General features: G+C 36.9%; 1 protein-coding gene and 3 non-coding genes across 5 annotated transcripts; all 4 read right to left on the bottom strand.

Moving 5' to 3' along the window:
- Positions 1-283: 283 nt before the first annotated feature.
- Positions 284-9,083, bottom strand: RABGGTB (Rab geranylgeranyltransferase subunit beta). Of its 2 annotated transcripts, XM_044238484.1 has the most exons (9): positions 9,005-9,083; positions 7,832-7,939; positions 6,557-6,754; positions 5,665-5,770; positions 4,774-4,826; positions 4,581-4,691; positions 3,352-3,477; positions 1,246-1,395; positions 284-877 (listed from the first exon to the last, which is right to left on the bottom strand). In XM_044238484.1, the coding sequence occupies exons 1-9, from the start codon at positions 9,071-9,073 to the stop codon at positions 737-739; spliced, it is 1,062 nt and encodes a 353-aa protein (XP_044094419.1). In that variant the 5' UTR covers positions 9,074-9,083; the 3' UTR covers positions 284-736. The 2 variants fall into 2 exon arrangements, with proteins under 2 accessions (XP_044094419.1, XP_044094420.1); XM_044238485.1 differs by lacking the exon at positions 4,581-4,691.
- On the bottom strand, positions 6,346-6,417 carry LOC122901625. Its single transcript, XR_006383616.1, has one exon. It is a non-coding gene; the product is annotated as a small nucleolar RNA SNORD45 (small nucleolar RNA).
- Positions 7,457-7,540, bottom strand: LOC122901624. Its single transcript, XR_006383615.1, has one exon. It is a non-coding gene; the product is annotated as a small nucleolar RNA SNORD45 (small nucleolar RNA).
- Positions 8,128-8,206, bottom strand: LOC122901626. Its single transcript, XR_006383617.1, has one exon. It is a non-coding gene; the product is annotated as a small nucleolar RNA SNORD45 (small nucleolar RNA).
- Positions 9,084-27,976: the final 18,893 nt, after the last annotated feature.

Here is a 27,976-nt window from a genome sequence, read left to right as displayed (position 1 = left end):
CAAGAAAAATGTTCATTGAAATACTTTATTTTCATCAATAATGTAAGTCTTAGAATACTTGTGCTCATTCCAGTCTTTTGGAAGTTTCAAAAAATACTGTGGAAACTATGAACTTCTATTTCCTTTAGGGCCAACAATTCCTTGGATAGGTTGCTGGCATTCTGACATAGAAATGTTTAAAATATAAGATGTAGTCCAGAATGTTGTCCTATTCTAAAATGGTGCAATGTGCCATTTACCTAAATTACTGTGATCAATTCAAAGTAACCATAAACTTATGAAATAGTCCCAAATTTCAATAGCCATTTATTCTGGTGCATCTTTTAATTCATATATGGATGGGTTTATCAATTTTTAATCAATTAACATTCTCACTGATATAGATCAATTTACATTAGCATATAACATGAAAAAAGCACATGGGAAAAACAAGTAGAACAAAAGACTTCTTGATAGTTCTTTAAAATTGAGTTTGCTGTTAAGGAAACATACAAATAAATACAATGAAGCAGAAACAAAATACTGTACTAGGAAAAATAGCATTGCGGAAGGAAATCTAAAGCTGAAGATAAAGATCTTTATTTTACATTATGCATAATTACATAATTTATTAAAATTAATACAATTCATATACAAAATAGTAACACAGTAGTCATTTTTAAGTTTGTTGAGCACTTTACAGGAATGTTAAGATGGCAAAACTATACTAAGCAGTGTCTCATGTCTCCATCAATGTCTAGCTCACTAATTCAGGCTGAACATCCACTCTCCGAAGTACTTCTTCAGGCATGCAAAAAACAGGACTAACAGGTTTTATCTGTTCTTCTCCCAAAAGTGACAATCCAGCAATTCCAAATAAAGTATGAAAAGGATCTACCTATTTAAAAAATAAGAATTTATAGAGTATTACAAAAATGAAAACTTCTAAAACCCTACTTCTGAACAAGTTATATTGGATTCCATTGTATTTTCTTTACTTGAGTAAATGCTTAGTTTTCTAAAAATGATGACTTCAAACTTTTTTTTAACATAGGACCTTTTACCATACACAATTTTTTTTGACAATTAAGTGATGAGAAATTTCTGCAAACTTGTTTTCCCTTCAGATATTCTCAAAAGTTACCTAGAAAGTATCCTGCTTAAAAAGTAAAACGCTGAATATCATCCATTTTTAAGTCTGGAAATGACATAAAGGTAACTCAAAGCAATGTAACTATTACATGAACATGTCAGAAATATACTTGCCATATCTCCTGGTCGGTCTGCAAATCCTCCTGTTTCTTCATCTTGACATGCTAAAATGAAACTTCTGAGTTTCTCTCTATCAATCCAATGAAGCCTTCCAATTATCTTTAGGGAGGCCAACACCCACCATGAATAGCATACATCTGGTAACTAGGAGGGAAAAAACCACAAGCAATTGCCACAATTTTATTCTCTAGTCCAAACATGGGTGCTGGAGGAGACTAAGGGATATACTGATACACAGTTAAAGATGCTAAAATTCATAAATATAATTACTTGGATTTAAAGATAATCACTGGGATAAGACCAAACATTTCAATCCACAGACACCCACACTAAATGTTTCAGAGCTTAGGCACTCAGTAACAACTATCCCTGTACCTTTATTTTATCTGCAATGAATGCCCCTTATCCAAGAAGCTGGTGGTTAACACTCATGAAATCCATGGTGATATATGTTCTACTTCCCTAGACAGAGCATTTTCAACAAGTACTGTCCAGGTAGGTATGTAATTTGCTTAAAAATAACCTAAAGCCTGGCTCCTCAAACACAGGTCATTTGGGTTTAAAGAATGCAGAATATCTCACCTTCAACTGAAGAATCATTTCAACAAAATCGCTGGGTGATTCATAAGCACATAAAAAACTGTCCTACACTCTAAGTGCAGATTCCTGGCAATCCCAACCCTGACCCATTTTCTAACTGTTCAAAGTTGCAGGTTTTTCACTGGACTGTAGTAGCTAGAAACCACCTGTGGGTTTTCCCTACCCAACTTATTCATAAATATTGAACAAACAAATCTAAAATAAAAATACAATGACCCAGACAAAAGCACCACCATGCCCTATCTTATTTTCTGTCAAGGATCCAGCAATCTATAGCCCTTGAAGTCTAACTTAGACTACAACCGAAGTTTTTTATGTATGCGTAAATCGTTTTTTAAATACAGTCTAAAAAACAAAAACAAAATAACAGAAAAACAAAAAACACAGTCTTGTGATAGGAAAATCACATCAAATTCAAATGAAACCACTGTTATTTTACTTAAACACAGCTATCCCCCTGGTTTCTTATGGCACCATCTACTCTTTAGGGTAGTTATGTACTTGCCAACAAGACTATATATCTTACAGAAGTGAAAACATTTACTACATGGCCCTTCCAGACCCAATTTAGAACACAGTATGTGAGAGCAAAAGAGAACTATGGATGTGCAAAGGAAAATCTGATTCCCTTTTCTCCAAATCAAAATGTTAAAATTTGGGTTTTTCTTAAAAATTTTAATAAGGATTTTAAATAAAAATTTTGCAATGTAATTCTTAAAGTCATTGATTTGGTAAATTGTCCTTTCACACCCACGAAGTAGACACAGAGACTTCTGTACAAAATACATGTATTCATTTAACACTACTCATTGGGTCCCAAATATGAAGAATGCTTTTTTCCCCCAAGATTTTATTTATTTATTTGACAGAAAGAGAGATCCACAAGTAGGCAGAGAGGCAGGCAGAAGGAGAGGGGGAAGCAGGCTCCCTGCCAAGCAGAGAGCCTGACGTGCGGCTTGAACCCAGGACCCTGAGATCATGACCTGAGGTGAAGGCAGAGGCTTATCCCACTGAGCCACCCAGGCGCCCCTACAGAAAGCTTTTAATGCAGGACTAATTTTCCCTGGTATAGGTCTGTAACTAAAAGTTTAAAGAAACAGCTTAATTTCAATGGCTGGAAAACATATGACCCTCAAGATAGGGAAAAAGCCACTTTAAGAATACATACTATGTCTGAATATAAATGTATTTCTAAGCTAGGATATTTGCTATTTTTTTGTTTTCCTTCAGGTAACTCCAGAATCCACTTCATGATTGGAAAGACCAGAAGACAGCTTTGTCATAGAACATCAGAAGGCAGCATACACATCTTTTCCTCAAGTCTTTTAATTGGATACCATAATTAATAAGTATCTCCACTCCAGCGGTTTTACTTTTGCCAAGAGCATTTTTTTACGAAGAAAAATTGCAATGGGGGAAGGGGTAAAAGCACATTATCAATTTACAAGAAGCTATAGTAGTTATAAAGCTATTAGAACACAGTATCTTATGAATCAATACCTTCTCTGGCCTTCCATTGAGTCCACCTGATGGCAACTGTCGTTCACAAAGCCACCAACCGAGTAAATCAGAATTTACTTGATGCAACTGGCTAGTAATAGCCAGAAATCCTGTGCAACAATAGATCTAAAATTACAGACATAAAGTACATGTGTATAACAATTTTCAACAGTAGTGTAGTAATAAAAACTACTTAATTAAAATGCCATTTATGTCTAAAAACTTGCTTTCTATTAACAAGTCAGAACTACAAACACATGAATATCCTATACCTAATTGAACAAATTCAAACATACTATTTCCAGGATCCAATTCTACAATGATATATTATTGTCAACATTTCTTCATAGCTAAAAACAAAAATTTTTTAAAAAGGATTTTATTTTTAAGTACTCTCTATACCCAACATGGGACTCAAACTCACAACCCCAAGATGAAGATCTTATGCTCCACCTACAGAGCCAGTCAGGTGGTTCTAAAAGCAAATTTTATTGGACACCTACTTACAGATACAATGCACAATAGTACAACTACTACTTACAAATACAACTGCCTCTCTGGCACAAGCAAACAGGTATTCAGGATAGGCAGGGAAAAGAATGTTTCCATCTACTTAGTTAAAAACTAATGGAAAGGGACGCCTGGGTGGCTCAGTTAGTTAAACGGCTGCCTTCGGCTCGGGTCATGATCCCGGCGTCCTGGGATCGAGTCCCACATCGGGCTCCCTGCTCAGCAGGGAGCCTGCTTCTCCCTCTGCCTCTGCCTGCCACTGTCTGCCTGCCCTCACTCTCTCTGACAAATAAATAAATAAAATCTTAAAAAAAAAAAAAAAACTAATGGAAAATAAAAGCGGTCTCAGTTGGAAGAACATGCAACTCCTGATCCCAAGGTTATGAGTTTGAGCCCCACACTGGGTACAGAGATTAAATAAACAAACTTTGTTGGGGAGGGCGGTTAAGTAGTGGAAAATAAAAATGTATCTTTCATGATAATAAACCTACTTATGTTGCCTGGGCCAGCGGCTTCCACCAACAGGGAATATATACACAACTACTATAAAAATGCCTTTGTTTATCTGCATTTAAGCAATTCTTATGTAACATCCCATATTACATTTAAATTAACTTCAGTCATAAGTAACAGACACTGAAACTGCTATTAATATATTTTCCCAATTTTTCACTTACCCCCTCAAAACTTACGTATTTTAATCTACATTAATAAATTACCTGCCCAGCATGGGATTCAGAACCTGGCCTGCAACCAAATCCACCATCAAAGTTCATACACGATAAAACAAATTCGATTGCCTTTTCCACATTAATAGCATCTAGCTTCCCCTACAAATAGAAAAAATAAGCCTACTGAATTCCAGAATAATCATGGGAACTTAATTATTCCAATACAATATTCAAAACTTACCAATAGGGCCAAGGTTGCCACTGCACAGAAAGAGAATCTTGTATCAATTTCTCCTAAAAGAAAAAGGAAATTAAATAAAAACTAAGTGTTACCAGAGGCATCTGATCTTAATATATAATGCCAATTAACTGAAAACAAACTGTATAACTACCATGTTTAAATTTCCATGAGTTCAAGCTTAATATTTACTTTTCAATTAGCAGGACGAAAGCTGAATCTGAAGTAAAATCACTTCTAAGAAATCCAAGAACTAGAAAATTTGCCAAAAATACAGCAAAACTATCTTAAGTTGCTTAGAGCACCCAAAAAGGGAAGGTAACACAGAACCAAAACGACACCTCAATTTCTAACAATGACAATAAACTTACCCTATTATATAAAAGTAGATTTTCACATCCCATGAAGCAGCTGGTCTCTCCGGCCTGCACTGTATTCAGCCCTAAAGCAGAGATTATCTACATTTATCAAGTATAGTACTATTCCCTCCCTCCACTAAAATATCCAGTAAGTTTGTAAAGTTTTTTGAATATCTCTCCCTCTTCATTAAATAATTAAAAAAAAAAAAAAAAACTTTACAAAGCCACCAAATACTGGGGGAAAAAATTTCACCTACCTCAAATTTTAGACTGGCCCCCTCTGTTCCAGTTCTCTGGTATGCTGATAAACTAACACAGTGCATGCTGGAACTTCCAGCAGACCATTTAACTTCAGTAAGACCAGCTGCTTAGTGGGACCTGAAAAGATCAAAAACTTAAAAATCTCCTTATAATTATTAGCAAAGCCTCCAACTCATTGTACTTAAAAACTTTCAACAAATCTTATCACTACAATAAACACCCGAGCAGATTTTAATATTGGTACTTTGGGTAGCATGAATGAGACTGACATTACCCCAAATATCTCCAGCAAAAGAACCATCTTCTTTCTGTAGACTCTGAACATATTCCACAACTTTATTTACATCAATAACATTAATACTATCATACAGAGTAAGAATCTGTAACAAAAACAAAACAAATTAAGTAAATACTTCTTCAACACTGCTACGTTTGTTCTAACGACGTTCTTCCTCAACTACCCTTTAAACTGTCAAGCATGTCCTTCTGTCTATGCACACTGTGACCTTTTTGCAAAGGTGCAGACTATCTTCTACTATGCCACAGGCTTTATCAACAAACCCAAACCAGTAACAAAGAATTTATTTCCTCCATATAAATTGCAACTTCGTATTCCAAACTTTGTACTAACTTACATATACAGAAGTAGACTTTATAGTATTTTTCTAGAAGATTGCATTTATTTATTTGACAAGAGTTAGAGACAGCGAGAGGAACACAAGCAGGGGGAGTGGGAGAGGGAGAAGCGGGCTTTCCACTGAGCAGTGAGTCCAAAGCAGGGCTCAGTCCTGAGCTAAAGGAAGACACTTAATTACTGAGCCACCCAGACACCCCCAGAAGTAGACTTTCAAATCATAATCGTGGATCTTCACTATTATCAAAATTAAACCACTTAACTCTACCTGGTGATTTTTCAAATTATTTACATATACTGAAAATAAACATTTTATCATTCAAGGTCTCAGTGTAATTTTACAATTTACATCAACTTTGGATTCAGCTAATACATGCCATCACATCATTGACCTTGTAAAATACAGGCTTCATTTGAAAAGATTAGGGAAACTTTTGACAGATACCAACTGTCATGTTCCTAATACCCAGTTCACTTTCTCCATTCTCAGGTAAGAGAATACACTACCAAGACTATTAATTTTAGTATTTACCTGGACAGCACTCAGAGTATACAAAAGATGAGGGTCATGTCCGATACTGGCACTTATTCCACCACACTCATGTTGACATGACTTAATGAATGTCAGAATTTCTTCTCTATTCATCCGATGTAGTTGTCCCATGAGATCCATTACAGTCAGACCCCAATAGATACCACTCATTCTCAAATACTCAGACATACAGTATTCCTAAAATACACAATTATTTTAATGTGCCAGTTTGAATTGATGCAGGGTTATTAAAGTGATAGAACATGTAAAAACTAGTCATACTTATTGTTTAATTCAATTCATCCTAACATCAGTCTTAATTTTAAATTGTCGCTATCAATACTGGGGGTTAGGAGAGGGTAGTATCTGCAATGCATACGATAAATTCACCTGCAACTAACAATACAAATAGGACTTTAATCTCTCTTAAGATCTAACCAGACGTATAAGTAAAAAAATATACCAACTTTTTTCAAGTTTGGGGACAGAGTATTTCTTTCAGGGTACCTACATCATACTTATCAAGTATCAATTCTATTAATGTATGGACTATGTACAAAGCCTATCTACTACCTATTAGTAAATGGTACAAGTTTTAAACCAAAATAGCCAAGGCATGCAAAAGTTTAAATAGCTAACAGAAGCTACTCAGAGACATAAAAACTGGTATCAGATCAGAAATAAATTTTTGCTGGTCACCAATGCAACACATGTTAAAGTTTCAGTCTGGTGAGTAGTCTTAGGGAATTTAACAGGTCACCAATTCATCAATGTTTCCCAAAATGGTAAATTAATTGTTGTTTGGATACTACAGGGAAAAATTTACTTTCAGTTTCATTACTTAGCCCCCAAAGAGGGTAACTATTCTTCAAGGTTTGAAACTTAAGGTAAAACTTTTTCAAGGTCTCAGCGTAATTCTAGAGCTAAAGTGTTATTACACATCAGCCATATATTCAGGTAATACATGCCAACACATCACTGACCTTGGAAGTAATACCTCAAGGACAAAAATACAAATCTCTTCTCTACCTCAAACCTCTTAAGCATCTAGGCAGATGGGGAATCTATTTTATCTATCAAAGCCTCTGAGAACCCTGGTTAATTCTGATACGAAGGTACACTCACTGCACCCATGGAGAGAACTTCAGTCCTCCGCATGCAAGAGTTACCATTTTTAAGAAACACGGGCCACAAATACTGACCCATTTACTGTTCATGCGTAAGACTGTCATTTCTTCAAAATAAAACGAACTTTCAACACAAAATCATACATACATAATCATCTTTCTTGGAGCCATAGGACGCGATATAATCTGCATGCTTCTCTAACAATAGCGTGTCAGGTGCATCTGACTTGATAACAACATCCTTCTGCGGTGTGCCCTTTCAAAACAAAAAAGCAGTGACTTTGTTCATTTTTTTATGCTTGACCCCAGTGTATATATTTAATATACATCTGAACTTTTCACCTTAACTTCACCTTGCCGCACAGAACTTTCTATATAAAAACTAGGTATCTGACCAGAAAGAAATTAGGCACTAAAGCTCTTCGGAAGATTCGGGTAATTTTTCAGGTCTCAGAGTAATTCTAGAGCTAAAATAGTAATAATCAGCTTCGGATTCAGAATACATGCCAGCTCATCACTGACCCAAAAAATCATTACCCTCATCTGTTGTTGCTTATCTTTCACTTAAAAAGTAAAATAAACACTACAAAACAGCCCATCTTGCCAATTCAGAACGTCGTTTACATGCAGCAGAAAACTGAAGCATTAAAATTAAAATGTAAAATATTTATATATAAAATAAAGCTAGCCCATAATTCGCGGGTAAGTTCTTTAATTAAATTTTACTAATCCTAGATTATCAACTTATCAATAAGTTCGTTTAGTTTCATCTTCTCCAGCTTTAGTCTTAGTTTCTTCATTTGCAACAAGCCCTCAGGTAATGAGGACTCTGCTCTAGTTCCCCGCATTTCTTACTGTAATCGAGACAGCTAAAACTCATTCTAAGTAGGTCATGACCATTACCGAAAAAAAATTAGTGAATTTCCATCAGATCCCACTTGAAATTTACTGCATCTTCAAAGAACGTATCAGTAATGACTTTATCGGTTTTGAGCCATAAAATATAGAAAAAAAGGAAAAAAAGAACCACCGACTGGCCTGGCTTTTTTGAGGAGTTAAGATCGGGCCGTTGAACCTTGAGGCCTGCCTCGTAGGAGGAAGCCTAGATCAAATTAGAAGCCGTACGTGCGCCCGCGAGGTCTGCAAAAAACGCTGAGTAATACTTCACTCTCTCTGAACCCTAAAGAAATCCCTTTCACGGCCGGTGTCTTAACCCAACTGTTCTCCAATATTTGGTAAACAATTAGAACGACTGAGCTGCTCAATATTACTCCACCTAATCGCCACCCGCTCAGTCACAGGAAAGGACAGCCTCACTCACCATGTCTGAGACGGAAAAGAGAACTTTCCACTGTTCCTGGGTAGATTTAGGCGGCACGCGCCTGCGCATAAGCTCCCCCCAGGCCCCTTCCCGGCATAGCTGACCACACTCCCGCCTGTAGGAAGGAGCAGTTGCTTGGCTGCCCTAGGACCCCGCCAAATGCTCATAGCTGTCCTCGCTGCCTGAACCCAAGTTTTCTGGCGGTCATTTTCTCGTCCTGTGGTGACCTTGATGTGTTTGAGTTTTAAGTAATATGTATCTGAATTACTTTTAAAAAATAATTTGTTCCTGAGGCTCTTTGAACTCTGAAGATCTGGAGTGGATGGTAATTAGTGGAATTCTTGCATGTAGGAAGTATTCAGTGTTCTGAGTGAATGTTAAAATGTTTACATGTCCCTCCTGTTCGCCTTTTCTGTTTCGGATGTGGCTCTCTTACTCCCTTCACTTCTTCAGCAAGTGCTACTAGCTGGAAGTTTTGTAAATTGCTTTTGGAAAAAAAAAAAAAAAAGACCATCCATGTTCTTTTCACAAACTTCCGACTATATTCAGATTTGCTAGGGGTGTTATTACAGATATTTTCATTTGTGCTTCCTTGGATCTTTCATACTTAAGTATTTTGAGCACCCATTAGAAAATATTGGCACCCTATACCCTTACAGTGTATTAACATTCAGTAACGATTTGGAGAAGTGTTCTGACACAATGACATATATGGGCTATCAATAATTAAGAGTGTAGAATCTGCTATGATGATAGATTTCATTTCTTTCTCCCTGTAATCAGTCTTCTCATTTATAGTTTGAAGCTACTTTATTAAATGCATGTAAGTTTAGCATCTATTTCTGGTGAGTTGATCCTTGTACCATTAATTGATGACTGTCTATAGCCCTAATACTTTTTGTCTTAAGAAGTCTGCCCTACTCTCTGCTCAGCAGGGAGCCTGCTTCCCCCTCTCTCTCTTTGCCTGCCTCTCGGCCTACTTGTGGTCTCTCCCTGTCAAATAAATAAATAAAATCTTTAAAAAAAAAAAAAAAAAAAGTCTGCCCTAAATGCCTGTGTGGCTCAGTGGGTTAAGTCTCTGACACTGACTCAGGTCAGGATCTCAGGGTCCTGGAATGAAGCCCTGCCTTGCGTACCTTGTAAGGCTCTCTGCTGAGCATAGGTAAGCTGGTAGTCTGCTGGGCTTTCTCCCTCTGTCCTCCCCCCTTTTATATGCTCTATATATCTCTCTCTCCCGCTCTCTCAAATATCTCTCAAAAGTCTTAAAAAAAAAAATGCCCTAAATATTAGTGTAATTTCCCCAGCTTTGTTTTGCCTCTAAGTCAGATGGGGGAGGGATGTGATAGAGGAAGGAAAAACAATTGGGAGGAGTGGTCAGACTTCCTAAAAAAGAAATGCTCAAAATAATAATACAAGCATCAGATCCAAAAAGTGCCATTCAGATTAAATCAGTAACTGCTGAAAGAATGAAAAAACAAGCCTCAATTCCTACTTTATAAATTCATTCAACAAATAAGTATTGGATGTCTAGAATGTGCCAAATATTATTCTAGGTTCTAGTGGTACAATGGTGAATAAAATGTTATCTGTATAGGAAGTGTGTGTTCTAGCAATTCTTGTAATTACATTCAGCAGTTCTATTTCTAGGTATTTATCCTACAAATACATACAGTCCTTTGAGTATGAAGTGACTATGTGCACGAATATTCAAAGCAGCAGTCTTTTTCTTTTTATTTAAGATTTTATCTGTTTACTTGACAGGAGCGGGGAGAGAACAAGCAGGGGGAGTGGCAGGCAGAGGGAGAGGGAAAAGCAGTCTTTCCCATGCAGGGCTGGATCCCAAGGACCCAGAGACCAGGACCAAAGCCAAAGGTAGACTTCCAACCCACTGTAGCACCCAGACTCTCCAGGAGCAGTCTTTACAATAACAAAAGATTACAAATTTCTTATTTACCATTGAAAGGTTAAATAAACTATACTGTATTGATGATGCAGCTGTTAAAGAGAATGAGGAAGCTCTGTATACATTGCTATGGAAAGATCTCCAAAATACATTAAGTAAAAACAAAAACAGAAAGTGCCCAGGGGTATATAGTACGCTGCTGCTGCTGCTGCTGCTGCTGCTGCTGCTACTACTACTTGTGTGGAAAACAAAGGAGAAAAATATGTGGATATATTTGCAAATGAACAGCATTACTAAAAGCAGTTGCCTACAGAAGGAGGGTTGCTGGGAACAGGATTAAAGAAGGCTTATTCTTCACTGAATACCCTAGTGTTTTTGAAATTTGGTATATTTTACCTCTTCAAAAAATAAAAATATCTCCCCTCCAAAGAAAAGTAGCTACAAAAAATATATATTGATTAAAAAATAATTTCATCTTGGTGCACCAAGATGGCTCAGTCCATTGGGCATCTGGCTTGGGTTGGTTTCAGCTTGGGTCATCATCTCAAGGTCCTGGATCAAGCCTGGTATTGGACCCCGTGCTTAGTGGGGAGTCTGCTCAAGGATTCTCTCCCTCTCTCTCTGTCTCTCCCCCAATTTGTGCTTACCCTCTCTCTCACTCTGCTTTTCCCTCTGTCCTGCTTGCTTTCTCTTTCTCTAAAATAAATATTTAAAAACAAAAAACATGTTCATCTCTACTTATAGACATGTGCTGTGTAATATAGCTAAATGGGATAGTTGAGATAACGGCCAATCTGAATTGAGATATGTTGTAAAGTATAAAACACACACCCTATTTCAAAGACTTAGTCAGAAAAATAAACTAAAATATCTCATTAACAATTTTAAAAGTACTAATTGTTGAAGTAATATTTGGGCATATTGGGATAAATAAAACTATATTCTTAACATTAATTTCACCTACTGCTTTTTACCTTTTATCCCCTTTGCTTGTCTTTTTTTAAGTAATCTCTACACTTAACATGGGGCTCAAACTCTCAACCCTGAGAGTCTGAGTGTCATGCTTTGCCAACTGAGTCAGCCACATGCCCCTCTTTTTACTTTTTTAAATGTGACTATTAAAAAATGTATAATTACATAAGATCATATTATATTTCTGTTGGACGATGTTGCTGTAGTCACTGAGTTTTATGGGAACTGTAGCTGTGTCTGGTTTGTTCACCATTACATATTATGCAAATGAAACAAGTTTTTCTTTACCTACAATTTTGTTCAAAGCCTAGATTGTGATTATGAACTTAGTTTCATTAGCTTCCAGCATCTAAACTGTTTGTAGTCTGTTCTAACATCTTTATGTCATGGAATAGCATTTCCAGGACAAAACAATACCGTATTTCACCTAAGATGCCATTGATTATAAGATGCATCCCAATTGAAAAGATAACAAATGTGGAAAAAAACAGCCAATGGCTATGAACATAAACGTAATCAGATTTTTGAGATGTTAAATATGAAAAAAATGTGCATTTTGGAATCAGTGAAATACGTAACTGAGTTATTTTGAAATATCAAATGTAGAAGCAGAATATTATATGCTCCATGACCCATATCCCTCTTGTAAAGATATATTACCTTCTATATATTGTATGACATTTCTGATATTTCTTCTCTTCCATTTTTCTATTCCAATCAAGTAAATGAAATCTTGTTTACAGGGGCACCTGGGTGGCTCAGTGGGTTTAAAGCCTCTGCCTTCAGCTCAGGTCATGATCTCAGGGTCCTGGGATGGAGCCCCATGTCTCGATCTGCTTGGCAGGGAGCTTGCTTCCCTTCCTCTCTCTCTGCCTGCCTCTCTGCCTGCTTGTGATCTCTGTCTGCCAAATAAATAAATAAAATCTTTTAAAAAAAAAAAAAGAAAAGAAAAGAAATCTTGTTTACGGTCTTAGAATTACATGCCTTTCTAACTAAGTAATATCAAAAGGAACTGGATAGGTAAGGTGGAGGTATAGAAGGAGTAGAATTCTGAAGCCATTTATTTATTTATTTATTTATTTATTTATTTATTTATTTGAGAAAGAGTGCAGTGCAGTGAGGAGCCCAGGGAGAGGGACAAGCAGACTCCACTCTGAGCCTGGAGCCAACTCCAGGCTCAACCTCACGCCCCTAAGATCATGACCTGAACTGAAATCAAGAGGTGATTTTAGGTGCAAAATAGTACCTTTATTTACACTTTATTTACACAAAACAATACCTTAATTTATACTGTTTTGTAGTGAATTTCCATTTTCTTGATCAGTTGTGTTTTTTTCTTGGTAATTGAGTTTATGATGCAGTATATATATGCTACTATCAAAGTCTACTGAGACAGCTCAGTTACATATATGGTTTATATTTTTGTGATACATGATTTTATGCACTATTACTTAGCTATTACAATCTAATAAAAATATGGCAAATTAATTCTTTTTCTTAAAGCTCTGTACATTAAAATATGTCTGCTCTTTAAAAAAAAAAAAAGTCAGATGTGTAACCCACTGAGTCACCCAGGTGCCCCTGAAGCCATTTAGAAGAAACTTTTTAGATAAAGTTGGAGAAGAAAAACATTTAATAATATAAAATCCTGATGTGGAGAAATGGGCTAAATGGATGATGGGTTTTAAGGAGGGCACGTATTGTAATAAGCATTGGGTGTTATATGTAAGTGATGAATCACTAAATTCTACACCTGAAACTAATACTACACTGTATGTTCACTAACTACAATTTAAATAAAAACTTGAAACTTAAAAAAGAAAAGAAAATCCTGTTCCTTAATTATGAACTGTAAAAAAGACCTTGAAGTTTAGCTGTTTAAAACAATATTTGAGACATCTAGTTCTAAGGTTTAAATTGGATTTATTTGTTTGTTTATTTTTATTTATTTGGCAGAGAGAGAGAAAGGGAGAAAGCACCAGCAGGCAGAGTAAGAAGCTGAAGCTGGTTCACCACTGAGCAGAGAGCATGATATGGGGCTTAATCCCAGGACCCTAGGATCATGCGTGACCTGAGACGAAGGCAGACACTTAACCAACTGAGCCACACAGACACCCCTTAAATTGGTTTTAATGTCATATTGGTTCCCTCCCAGATTAATGACATAAAATGTTTCATATGTGTTTATTTTATATCTATATGCACTATGATTTTACCATTCTGAAAATTAGAAGTTTTAGAAGTCATCTACGTAGATGTCCAAGTAGGTCAACAGATACAGCCAAGTAAACTGCACTGCTTGAGCACAGTACATCAAGATCTACTTAAGCTGAGATACAGCTTTTCTTGGCTCACAGAGTGATTCTCATGTGTCAGTAAGGACCTTTTGACTCTATTTGTAGAGTTTTTGCCCTCCTTACTGATTTTATTTTTTGTTTTTGTTTGTTTTTGTTTTAACTTCAGGCCCGGCTTGTAAGTTAATCTTCATTGGTGACTGTGATTTGGACTGTGTTTTTATGGTCCATTTGGTGATCTCTGTCCGTGACAGAAATTTATTTTCTCTTATGTGAGAGATGACAGAGAATCTGGTTTGTTCATCCTTTTCTGTATATGAGAGAGCTCTAATTAGTTAAGAATTTAATACCTGTTGGGAAGGAGAGGAACTCTTTGCGATCTACACTTGCAAATTTACTTTCAGCCTTTGGCTAAATCTGTTTTAGATCTGAAAGTTTTAAGTTCTCAGTGTGTCTACATGTCTTTAATTAAGGAAGGCCTTTGCTTCTCATTGTATGCCTATGAAATACTTTCCTACTTCTGAGCAGTATACAGTATACATTAACAGATTAGATTGTGCCTCATATTAAAGATCTCTCTTCTGATTGGTTTATAAATAAGCACTCATATAAATGAAATAATCCCCAAATTACCAGAAAATTTAAAAAATTAACTTTTTTTTAAGATTTAATTTTATTTATTTATTTGTTGTAAATATTTATTTATTTATTTGAGAGAGAGAGAGAGTGAGCAGGAGGAGCAGAGGGAGAGGGACAAGCACACTTCCATGGTGAGCATGGAGCCCAATGTGGGGCTCGGTCGCAGGACCCTGGGATCATGATGTGAGCCAAAGGCAGATGCTTAATTGACTGAGCCAAATGGGTTAGACTTTAAATGAGAAAAAAAAAAAAATCATTCATATACAAACTGCTATCCAGAAAATTTTTAAAAATTCAAGTTTACATAAGTAAGATGAATCTTTGGGCAGATCAGAGAGGCCTAGTTATTTGGGTTAATGAAAAAAAACAGTTATCTGTTATTTTCTTTGCTTTTCAGTATTAAGTATATATATTGTAGTATATGTACAGTTTAGAAAGTTTTTAACATGTAAACATTTTTTTTTCAAATTTTTATTTATTAAGAAATCTCTACCCCCAATGTGGGGCTCAAACTCATGACCTCAAGATCAAGAGTCACATGCTCTACCAACTGAGCCAGCAGGCACCTCACTAGTTTATTTTTTAATGAAGATCTAAATTAGTCTGAGTTTCCTGACTCTTTATATTGGTTTATTGGTCAAATTGGCTAACCTAACTCCTACATATATTTTAAGATTTTTAAAATTATAAATTTGGCTTCCACTAAATTGAATCATAATTCTAACAAACATTTTTTTCCAACAGTAAGTCTGTTTTCAATTATGTCAGATTAAAGGTAATTGCAAAGAACTTTAGGAAATTTAACTAGTTTGGGTTAATTAATTATTATCATGACAAGCCTAGATTGTTTCTTGGATAGAATATTAAAACCTTGATTACTGAGCATAATTTTAAGTTTATATACTTTTGGTTCTTATTTCAATGTACTATGGAATAAATGATATCTTTAAGTCAAGTTAATAAATGGTTCTTTTTTTCCACTTTAAGATATAAAAGGATATGTATAGCTATATAAAACTGGGTTAATATTTATGGTCTTTGGGCTGCCTGAGTGACTCAGTTGGTTAAGCATCTGCCTTTGGCTCAGGTCATGATCTTGGGATACTGGGATTCAGCCCCACATTGAGCTCCTTGCTCAGTGGGAGCATGCTTCTCTCCCTCTGTCACTCCCCCTGCTTATATGCATGACAGCTTCTCCCTCTCCCTCTGCAGCTACCTGCTGTTCGTGCTTGTTCAATCTCTCTCTGTGTCAAATAAATAAATAAAATATTTTAAAAATTTAAAAAATGGTCTTTCTCTCTGCCTGCCTCTCTGCCTACTTGTGATCTCTTGTCTGTCAAATAAATAAATAAAATCTTTTTAAAAAAATGAAAAGATGTTAGAAATAATTAAGTTTACTTTATGTGCTCCATTATTTTTTTAATTATCAGCACTATTGTGTGAGCAACATAGGAAATGTTGATAAATAAATCAGATCAACTCACTCTTCTTTAGCTTAAATATTTGTATAGTTAAAATGTCATTAATATAAACATAGCCAAAATTGTGGCTTTATGAAAAGGACCTGGAGATATGCCAATGTCATTTCCCTCAGGGGAAATAGTGGTTAAATTCTTGTGAAACAGTTATGCACTGTGCTTTTGAGATTTTTTTTTTTTTACTTCCATTCTATTTTTTTTTTAAAGATTTTATTTGTTTATTTGACAGACAGAGATCACAAGCAGACAGAGAGGCAGGCAGAGAGAGAGAGAGGGAAGCAGGCTCCCCACTGAGCAAAGAGCCCGATGCGGGACTCGATCCCAGGAGCCTGGGATCATGACCCGAGCCGAAGGCAGAGGCTCAACCCACTGAGCCACCCATCTGTGTTGTAGACCGTTAACTTCTTATATCCCCACATGGCAGAAATAGGGTCAGAGAGCTCTCTGGGGTCCCTTTGTACAGGCACTAATCCCACCCATAAGTACTCCTCTTTTCTGTGACTTCTCAAACCCTCACTTCCTAATACCATCATATTGGGGACTAGAATTTCAACATAAAAAGTTGGTAATAACCTTCAGTCTTAGTCATTGCAATGGAGTAGATGTATCTGTCCCCTCTCCCAACTTTTTATATTGAAATTCTAGTCCCCAATATGATGGTATTAGGAAGTGAGGGTTTGAGAAGTCACAGAAAAGAGGAGTACTTATGGGTGGGATTAGTGCCTGTACAAAGGGACCCCAGAGAGCTCTCTGACCCTATTTCTGCCATGTGAGGATATAAGAAGTTAACGGTCTACAACACAGATGTGGGCAGGTGCTCTCATATTGGACTTTTCAGACTCCAGAATTTTGAGACATCAAACATTGGAGGTTGAAGCCTAACAGTTGTTTTATTATAGCAGCCTGAGCTAAGACAGTCATCTGCAGATAGTTTCTATTTTACTCTGATGCTAGCTTGAAGGTTCTGCTATAAGCTACAGGCCAAACTTTGTGCATTCAGGGACAGTCTTAAAGCCTCATGGAAAGGATCCATTACTTGGAACTATTGATAACTACTTCCAAGATTCGTCTTTTGGGTATAGACTTTGAAGTGGACATAGCTTAGACAAATTTTAAAACATACCATTAGACTAAGTCAGGATTTCTTAAGACTCTTTAGTCTGAAAGGAGAAGCTTCTTGAAAGCAGTTTACTGACTCAAGAGCCAGCAATTACAGAGAACCGAATGAGCCAATCAGGGGAGCTTAATCAGGGTTACATAATTTGGAATGTTGTTCATGCATTTGTGATGTTCTGCTTCTATGAATATATGAGGAAACCCTTTTTCATTCTTAGGCTTTCCTCAATTTAGTGGATTGTGCTTTTGTAAACTGAAAGTTTAAAATGGTGTCTGATTCTCATTGGGTCCCTAGAATTAAGAAACATTTTCCGAACCTCTTTACACTTTATGGCAATATTCAAAATGAAACTGTACTCCTGTTTACTAGGATATAATTAAACAAATTGGTTATGTAACCAAGGCTATACCTGGAATGTCATATTTGAGAATAATTTTCATGTAAACATGTCTGACAAGCACATTATTAAAGAAAAACAAACAAACAAGTTGACTGTGTATGGTGAGTCAATGCTTACAACACTGTTCCAGTAAAACTGGAATGGCACAGGGTTCCAGTCTTATAGGTGGTAAGGAAGGGCCCTTTTTGGCAAACTAGGAATGTTAGTAAATTTTAGAGATGCTGAGGAGAGAAATTCACCCAAAATCTTAGGTACTACTAGAGAACCCTGGTGCAGTTTCTTGGGTTTGGTTCCATAGCCTTGCTATAGCAAATTATACAGGCTTTTATTTCATTCATTTTTTTTAAAAATTATTTATTTGAGAGAGAATGAGAGTTAGATATAGAGAGAGAGGAGGAGGAGAGAGAGAACAGGGAAAGGGGCAAAGGGAGAGAATATACAAGCAGATTCCCGCTGCATATAGAGCCTGATGCAGAGCTTGATCTTACGACCCATGAGATCATGACCTGAGCTGAAACCAAGAGTTGGACAGTTAACTGACTGAGCCACTCACGTGCCCCTGTAGAGGTTTTAAAAGTGTAATTTGCGTGTCCTCATGAAAACTTGCAGACAGAAGTTAGTCCTGCACCTTTGGTAATTATTCAGCACAGTATGTCTGGATTTGGAAAGTAAATTCCAGGAGGCTAACATAGTTCATTAACATTGTAGCAATAATCTGGCCAAACATAATGAAATCTCTATTTTTGTATCAAGGAAAATCTTGACAGGTTATTTATGTAAGGAAGAGGTGGTCAAGAAACATTGCCAAAGAGCACCTGGGTGGCACAGTGGGTTAAAACCTCTGCCTTTGGCTCAGGTCATGATCCCAGAGTCCTGAGATCGAGCCCCATATTGGGCTCTCTGCTCAGCAGGGAGCCTGCTTCCTTTCCTCTCTCTGCCTGCCTCTCTGCCTACTTGTGATCCCTGTCTGTCAAATAAATAAATAAAATCTTAAAAAAAAAAAAAAAAGTAGAAGAAGAAGAAGAAATAAACATTGCCAAAAACATGGAAATGGAAAAACCTGGCTCTAAGATGGCAGAGGAGTAGGAGACCTAAATTTTTTCTGGTGCCCAGAATTCAGCTAGACAGTTATCAAACCATTCTGAACACATGCAAATTCAACAAGAGATTGAAGAAAAGAATAAAACCAACAATATGAACAGAAAATGACCACTTTCTGGAAGGTAGGATGTGCCAAGAAATGATTCTGAGGATATATGGGAAGATAGACCATGAAGGGGAGGGAGCCTCCATCAGCCAGCTCCAAGCAAGTGATAGAGCAGTGGACCACAAATTCAGAACTTTTAGAAGTCTACTCTGGTGAGGTATGTTGCTCCAGCAGCTAAGCAGGGGTGAAGGTGGGGAGGGAATGGGGATGGGATGGAACCCTTCCTGGGGCAGTGTGGCCTCAGAATCCTCAGGGTCACAGAGAGATCCATAAGCCTGAGTGCAGCAGAGTTCCCAAGTATTAGAGCCAAGCTGGCTGCAAAGAGTGAGCCAAGGGGTGGACTGTCAGCTCAGGGTTGCCATAAACCATGATCTGCAGCACAGTCAGGCCACTACTTACTGAGCAGGGACCCAATAAGTGACAGATCTGGGGAGACTACCCTTCCTCTCCCAGGAGGAGTGGCAGGAGAGTGCACTGCAGGAATCTACATGGTTTGGAGACTCCAAACAGGAGCATATGCTGGAGATACAAACGCTCAGTCACAGGCTTGGTGAGCATGGAGTGTGGCCAGAGACCAGGAAAAGAGGAGTGATTGCTTTTCTCTGAGGGCTCACTGATGACTGGGGCCCTGAACTCTCTCTCCTCCAGGGCCAGACATTGGGAAGCCACCATTTTCATTCTTGACCTCTAAAGCTATACAGAAAGACCCCAGGGAACAAAAGTTACTGAGCAGATTCCTTAGCCCAGCCTCTGGCAGGGGCAGCACAATTCCACCTTGGGGTTGAGAATCACTGGAGTGGGCCCCTCCCTCAGCAGATCATCAAGAACATCCAGCCAAGACCAAGTTTACTAATCAATGAGAACTGTAAAACTCCAGTGCTAGGGGAATACAGTGCACAGAATTCATGACTTTTACCCCCCATGATCCTTTAGTCTTTTAAAGTTGTTTTTTTTTTTCCCTTACTTTCCTTTCCTTTCTTTCTTGTTCTATTTCTTTTTTAAAAACTGGGTGGCTCAGTGGGTTGGGCCACTGCCTTCAGCTCGGGTCGTGATCTCAGGGTCCTGGGATCAAGTCCCGAGTTGGGCTCTCTGCTCAGCGGGGAGCCTGCTTCCCTCTCTCTCTCTCTGCCTGCCTCTCCATCTACTTGTGATTTCTCTCTGTCAAATAAATACATAAAATCTTTAAAAAAATATATATCTTTCCTTTTTCAACTGACTTATCAATTCCTTTTTTTAAAATCTTTTTTTTTTCATCGCTTCTCAGCCTTTAGCTGAGATCAAGTGAACATCTTCTTTTTTTCACTCTTACAGTCATATTCTAACCCTTCCTTATATTTAACCTTACTTTTTGTGCATATGTACATTCTTTCTTCAAAATGTTGGGATACAGATTCCTCTAACTAAAATATGCCCTAAATCTAGTGTATGATTTTGTTCTATCCACCTGCTTGATCATAATATTTCTCTTTTTTAAATTTATTTTTCCTTCTTTCTTTTTTCAACCAACTTATATTTTCCTAAAATCTTCTTAAATCTTCATTTTTACCTTCATAGTCCATTCCTCCATTGTCTTTAGCCTTATTTTGTATATATATGTTTTACTTTCTTTTAAAATTTTGAGAGGCAGTTTCTTCTAACAGACCAAAATACACCAAAAATCTAGCATGTGGATCTTTTCTATTCACCAGCCTGATAATATTCTTCTTCTTCTTCTTTTTCTTTCTTTCTTTCTTTCTTTTTTTTTTTTTTCTGTTCCACCCGGTATTGGGTCTCTTCTAATTTTTTTAGTGTACATGTTTCTGGGGTCCTTGTTACCCTTCTAGCATTTTGTTCTCTCATTCATCTATTCTTCTCTGGACAAAATGACAAAATGGAAAATTCACTTCAAAATAACAAGAGGCAGTACCAACTGCCAGGGATCTAATCAATGTGGACACTAGTAAGATGTCAGAACAAGAGTTCAGAATAACGATAATAAAGATACTAGCTGGGCTTGAGAAAAGCATGGAAGATACTAGAGAATCTCTTTCTGGAGAAATAAAATCTAACCAAGTCAAAATCAAAAAGGCTATTAATGAGGTGCAATAAAAAATGGAGGTTCTAAATGCTAGAGTAAATGAGGCAGAAGAGAGAATTAATGATATAGAAGACCAAATGATGGAGAATAAAGAAGCTGAGAAAAAGACAAACTATTGGATCATGAGGGGAGAATCTGAGAGATAAGTGATACCATAAAGTGAAACAATATTAGAGTAATTGGGATCCCAGAATAAGAAATAGAGGAACAAAAGGTATATGGAGCAAATTATAGCAGAGAACTTCCCTATTCTACTAAACATTTAAAGAAAATTAATACCTATTCTTCTGAAATTGTTCCAAAAAAGAGAAATGGAAGGTAAAGTTCCAAACTCATTTCATGAGGCCATATGATCTTGATCTCCAAACCAGACAAAGACCCCACCCAAAAGGAAATTTACAGACCAATATCCCTGATGAACATGGATGCAAAAATTCTCACCAAGATACTCACCAGTAGTATCCATCAGTACATTAAAAGGACTATTCACCATGACCAAGTGGGATTTATTCCTGGGATGCAGGGGTGGTTCAACATCTACAAATCAATCAGTGTGATACATTACATTAATAAAAGAAAGGACAAGAACCATATGATCCTCTCAATAGATGCACAAACACCATTTGACAAAGTATGTCATCCTTTCTTGATTAAAACTCTTCACAATAAGGGCTCCTGGGTGGCTCAGTGGGTTAAAGCCTCTGCCTTCAGCTCAGGTCATGATCCCAGGAACCTGGGATCGAGCCCAACACTGGGCTCTCTGCTCAGCAGGGAGCCTGCCTCCCCCTCTCTCTCTGCCTGCCTCTCTGCCTATTTTTAATTTCTGTCTGTCAAATAAATAAATAAAATATTTAAAAAAAAACTCTTTACAGTGCAGGGATAGAGGGTATATATACCTCAGTATCGTAAAGCCATCTTTGAAAAACCCACAGTGAATATAATTCTCAATGGGAAAAATTGAGAGCTTTTCCCCTAAGGTCAGGAGCATAGCAGTGAAGTCCAGTATCATAACTGCTATTCAACATAGTACTAGAAGTCCTAGCTTCAGCAATCAGACAACGAAAAGTAATAAAAGGCATCCGAATCAGCAAAGGAGAAATCAAACTCTCAATTTGCAGATGGTATGATACTTTTTGTGGAAAACCCAAAGACTCCACTGCAAGAGTGCTAGAATTCATATAGGAATTCAATAAAGTGTCAGGATATAAAATCAATGCATGGAAATCAGTTGCATTTCTATACACCAACAGCAAGACAGAAGAAAGAAATTAAGGAGTCAATCCCATTTACGATTGTACCCAAAGCCATGAGATACCTAGGAATAAACCTAACCAAAGAGGCAAAGAATCTATACTCAGAAAATTATAGAATTCTCATGAAAGAAATTGAGGAAGACACAAAGAAATGGAAAAATTTTCCATGCTCATGGATAGGAAGAACAAATATTATGAAAATGTCTATGCTACCTAAAGCAATCTACACAATTAATGCAACCCCTATCAAAATATCATCAACTTCATACACATAATTGGTACAAATAATCTTAAAATTTTTATGGAACCACAGAAGATCCTGAATATCCAGGAGAAGGTTGAAAAAGAAAACCAAAGCTGGTGACATCACAATTCCGGACTTCAAACTCTATGAAAATCCTGTAATCATCAAGACAGTATGGTACTGGCACAAAACCAGACACATAGATCAATGGAACAGAATAGGAACCCATAAATGGACCCTCAACTCTATGGTCAACTAATCTTTGACAAAGCAGAAAGAACATCCAGTGGAAAAAGGACAGTCTCTTCAACAAATGATGTTGGGAAAATTGGACAGCCACGTGCAGAAGAATGAAACTGGACTATTTCCTTAAACCACACACAAAAGTAGACTAAAAATGGATGAAAGACCTAAATGTGAGACAGGAATCCATCAAAATCCTTGAGGAGAACACAAGCAGCAACCTCTTCAACCGCAGCCATAGCAACTTCTTTTTTTTTTTTTTTTTTAAAGATTTTATTTATTTATTTGAGAGAGAGAGACAGTGAGAGAGAGCACGAGCGAGGAGAAGGTCAGAGAGCGAAGCAGACTCCCCATGGAGCTGGGAGCCCGATGCGGGACTCGATCCCGGGACTCCAGGATCACGCCCTGAGCCGAAGGCAGTCGTCCAACCAACTGAGCCACCCAGGCGTCCCTAGCAACTTCTTCCTAGACACATTGCCAAGGGCAAGGGAAATAAAGGCAAAAATGAACTATTGGGGGCACCTGGGTGGCTCAGTGGGTTAAGCCGCTGCCTTTGGCTCAGGTCATGATCCCAGGATCCTGGGATAGAGTCCCGCATCGGGCTCTCTGCTCAGCAGGGAGACTGCTGCCCCCCCCCCCACCGCCTCTGCCTGCTTGTGATCTCTCTCTCTGTCAAATAAATAAATAAAATTAAAAAAAATACTTTCTTTAAAAAAATATTTAAAAAAATGAACTATTGGGACTTCATCAAGAGAAAAAGTTTTTGCACAGCAAAGGAAACAGTCTACAAAACCAAAAGACACTTGACAGAATGGGAGAAGATATTTGCAAATTATAAATATATATATATATATATATATATATATATATCTCATTGTGGTTTTGATTTGCATTTCCTTGATGATGAGTGGTGTTAAGAATTTCTTCATGTGTCTGTTAGCCATCTGGATGTCTTCTTTGGATAAATATCTATCATGTCTTCTGCCCATTTCTTAATTGGATTGTTTTTTGGGTGTTGAGTTTGATAAATTCTTTATAGATTCTGGATACTAACACTTTTTCAGACATGTCATTGGCAAATCCCAATCATAGACTTCCTTTTAGTTTTGTTGATTATTTCCTTTGCGGTGCAGATGTTTGTAATTTTGATTAAGTCCCAATAGTTCATTCTTCCTTTCGTTTCCCTGGCCTTCGGAGATGTATCTAGGAAGAAGTTGCTACAGCTGAGGTCAAAGACGTTGCTGCCTATGTTCTCCTCTAGGATTTTTATGTTTTTGTGTCTCACATTTAGGTTTTTAATCCAATTTAAATTTATTTTTGTGTATGGTCTAAGAAAGTGGTTGAATTTCATTCTTCTGCATTCTTTCATTCTTCTGTTTGTTTTCCCATTTCATTCTTCTGCATTCTTTCATTCTTCTGTTTGTTTTCCCAACACCATTTACCATTTGTTGGAGAGACTGTCCTTTTCCATTGGATTTTGTACCTGCTTTGTTAATGATTAGTTGACCATATAGCTGTAGGTCCACTTCTGGGTTTTCTTTTCTGTTCCATTGATCTATGTGTCTGTTTTTGTGCCAGTACCACCAGTACCATCAGGATGGTACTCAATAATTATAGCTTTGTAATGTACCTTCAAGTCTGGAATTGTGATGCTTCTAGCTTTGCTTTTCTTTTTTAGGATTACTTTGGCTATTTGGGTTTGTTTGTGATTCCATGCAAATTTTAGGATTGTTTGTTCTAGCTGTGTGAAAATTGCTGGTGGTATTTTGATAGGGATTGCATTAAATGCATAGTTTGCTTTGGGTGGTATAAACATTTTAACAATAATCATTCTTCCACTCTGTGAGCATGGAATGTTTGTTATTCCATTTTTGTGTGTGCCCTCTTCAATTTTTTATGTTTTCTATAGTTTTCAGAGTACAGATTACTTTGGTTAGGTTTATTCCTAGGTAACTTAGGGGGTTTGTTGCAATTGTAAATGAGATTGATTCCTTGGTTTCTTTTTCTGCTGCTTCATTATTGGTGTATAGACGAGCAACCTATTTCTTCTGATGCTGATTTTATATCCTGTGACTTTGCCAAATTTATGTATTACTTCTAGCTTGTGTGTGTGTGTGTGTGTGTGTGTGTGTGGTCTTTCAGGTTTTCTACAGAGTAGCATGTCTGCAAATGGTGAAAGTTTGACTTCTTCCTTGCTGATTTGGATGCCTTTTATTTCTTTTTGTTGTCTAATTGTTGAGGGTAAAACTTCCAGTACTATGCTAAATAGTAATATAGTGGACATCGCTGTCTTGTTCCTGACCATTGAGGAAAAGCTCTGTTTTTGTCCATTGAGAATGATATTAGTTGTGGGTTTTTCATATATGGCCTTTATGATGTTGAGGTGTGTTCCAACTATATCTACTGGGTTGAGGGTTTTTATTAAGAAAGGATGGTTATTTTGTCAAGTGCTTTTTCTGTATCTATTGAGAGGATCATATGGTTCTTATTCTTTCCTTTATTAATGTGGTATATCATGTTGATTGATTTGTGAATATGGAACCACCCCTGTAGCCAGGAATAAATCCCACTTGATCATAGTGAATAACTCTTTTGATGTACTGTTGAATTTGATTTGCTAGTATCTTGTCGAGAATTTTTGCATCCATGTTCATCAGGGATATTGGTAATTCTCTTTTATAGTGGGGTCTGTCTGGTTTTGGAATCAAGGTAATGCTGGCATTCTAGAATGAGTTTGGAAGTTTTCCTTCCATTTCTATTTTGGGGACACTTTGAGAATAAGTATTAACTTCTTTAAATGTATGGTGGAGGGAGACCCAGGTCGTTCACTAAGTTGGGTGTCTTGACTCTTGATTTTGGCTCAGGTCTTCATCTCAGGGTTGTGAGTTTGAGCCATGCATTGGGATGCACACTAGATGTGAAAACTACAAAAGAAAAGGGTCTGATAAAACTCCCCTTGGAAGCCCTCTGGCCCCAGACTTCTGCTTGTTGGGAGATTTTTAAAAATTATTTTTTAATAAACATAGTGTATTGTTGGGAGATTTTTGATTACAGTTTTGGTATTGTTGCTGGTTATGGGTTCTATTTCTTCCTGTTTCAGTTTTGGTAGTTCGTATGTTTCTAGAAATTAGTCCATTTCCACAAGATTGCTCAGTTTGTTGGCATACAGTTTTTCATACTTTCCTGTAATTGTATTTCTGTGGTGTTGGTTGAGATCTCTCCTCTTTCTGATTTAACTCTCCTATTCATTTATGATCTTTTCTTTTTGATAAGCCCAATATTTTATCAGTTTTATTATTTTTTTCAAAGAACCAGCTCTTAGTTTCATTCATTGCTCTACTGTTTTTGCCTTTTTTTTTTTGCTTCTATATTGTTCATACTCCAATTTTTATTATTTCCCTTCTTTTGCTGGTTTTAGGCTCTATTTGTTATTCCTTTTCTAGCTCCTTTTACGTGTAAGATTGTATATTTGGTACTTTTCTTGCATCTTGAGATAGGCTTGTATCACAATATTCTTCCCTTTTAGGATTGCCTTTGCTCCATCCCAAAGGTTTTTGGACAGGTATGTTTTCATTTTCATTTGTTTCCATGTATTTTTTCATTTTGTCTTTAATTTCCTGGTTAACCCATCCATTCTTTAGTAGGATGGTCTTAAATCGCCATGTGTTTGTGGTCTTTCCAAATTTTTGTCACTGACTTCAAGTTTCATAGTGTTTGTAGTCTGAAAATACACATGGTAATGATCTCAATCCTTTTGTAATGGTTGAGTGCTGATTTGTGACTAGTTTGTGATCTATTCTGGAGAATGTGCCAACTGGACTTGAAAGTAATGTATATTCTGCTGCTTTAGGATGAAATGTTCTGAATATATTTGTTAAGTTCATTTGGTTTTGCCGGTCATTCAAAGCCATTGTTTACTTTTTGATTTTTTTTTTTTTTTTTTTTTTTTTGCTTAGAAGACATGTAGGGGTACTATTGTATTGTTATGAGTTTCTTTATATTTTTTATTGATTTGTATATTTGAGCACTCCCAAGTTGGGGGATATTTACTATTGTTAGATATTCTTGACGTATTGACTCCTTAATCATGACATAATGTCCTTCATCTCTTGCTAAGTTCTTTGGGTTAAAAATCTAGTTTGTCTGAAATAAGTATGGCTACTCTCTCTTTTGATGTCCATTTACATGATAGAGTTTTTTCTATCTGCTCCCTTTTTTTAACATACAGGTGTCTTTATGTCTAAAATGAGTCCTTTTAGGCCACATGTAGATTTTTTTTTTTAATTTTGTGATACCCTATTTCTTTTGACTGAGCATTTAGTCCATTTACATTCAGAGTGATGACTGATAGATATGAATTTAGTGCCATGTGTTACCTGTAAAGGTGATATTTCTGTTGGTGTTCTGTTGCTTTCTAGTCTTTTTTGCTTTTGGTGTATTTTTTCCCCACACTCAAGGAGTCGCCTTTAATATTTCTTGCAGGGTTGATTTAGTGGTCATGAACTCTAGTTTTTGTCTGGGAAACTTTTTGTCTCTCCCCCTCTATTCTGAATGACAGCCTTGCTGGGTAAAGTATTATTGATTGCATATTTTTCCCAGTCAGTACTTTGAATATATCCTGCCATTCTCTTCTGGTCTGCCAAGTTTCTGTGGACCAATCTGCTGCCAATCTGATCTATCTTCACTTGCAGGTTAGGGATTTCTTTTCCCTTGCTTTCAGGATTCTTAACTTGACTGTGTATTTTATGAAGTTGACTATGTCTTGGGGATGGCTGTTTTTGTTGAACTTCATGGGCATTCTCTGTGCTTCTTGGATTTCAATGTCTGTTTCCTTCCCCAGATTGGGGAGGTTTTCAGCTATCATTAGTTCAAAGAAATCTGCCCTTTTTTCCTCTTCCTTTCTGGGATTCCTATGATATGAATGTTGTTATGCTTTAAGGGGTCACTGAGTTTCCCAAGTCAACATTTGTGATCCAATCTTTCTTTCCCTCTTCTTTTCAGCCTCATTATTTTCCATAATTTTATCTTCTACATCACTGATTCATTCATCCTCATCATTGTATCTAGTCAGTTTTACATCTCAGTTATGGAATTTTTTATTTTAGTCTGACTAGTTTTTAGTTCTTTTATCTCTACATTAAGGGA

This window comes from Neovison vison, chromosome 2 (assembly GCF_020171115.1).
Source record: "Neovison vison isolate M4711 chromosome 2, ASM_NN_V1, whole genome shotgun sequence".
NCBI lineage: Eukaryota > Metazoa > Chordata > Mammalia > Carnivora > Mustelidae > Neogale > Neogale vison.
This window is presented reverse-complemented; position numbering and strand designations above follow the sequence as displayed.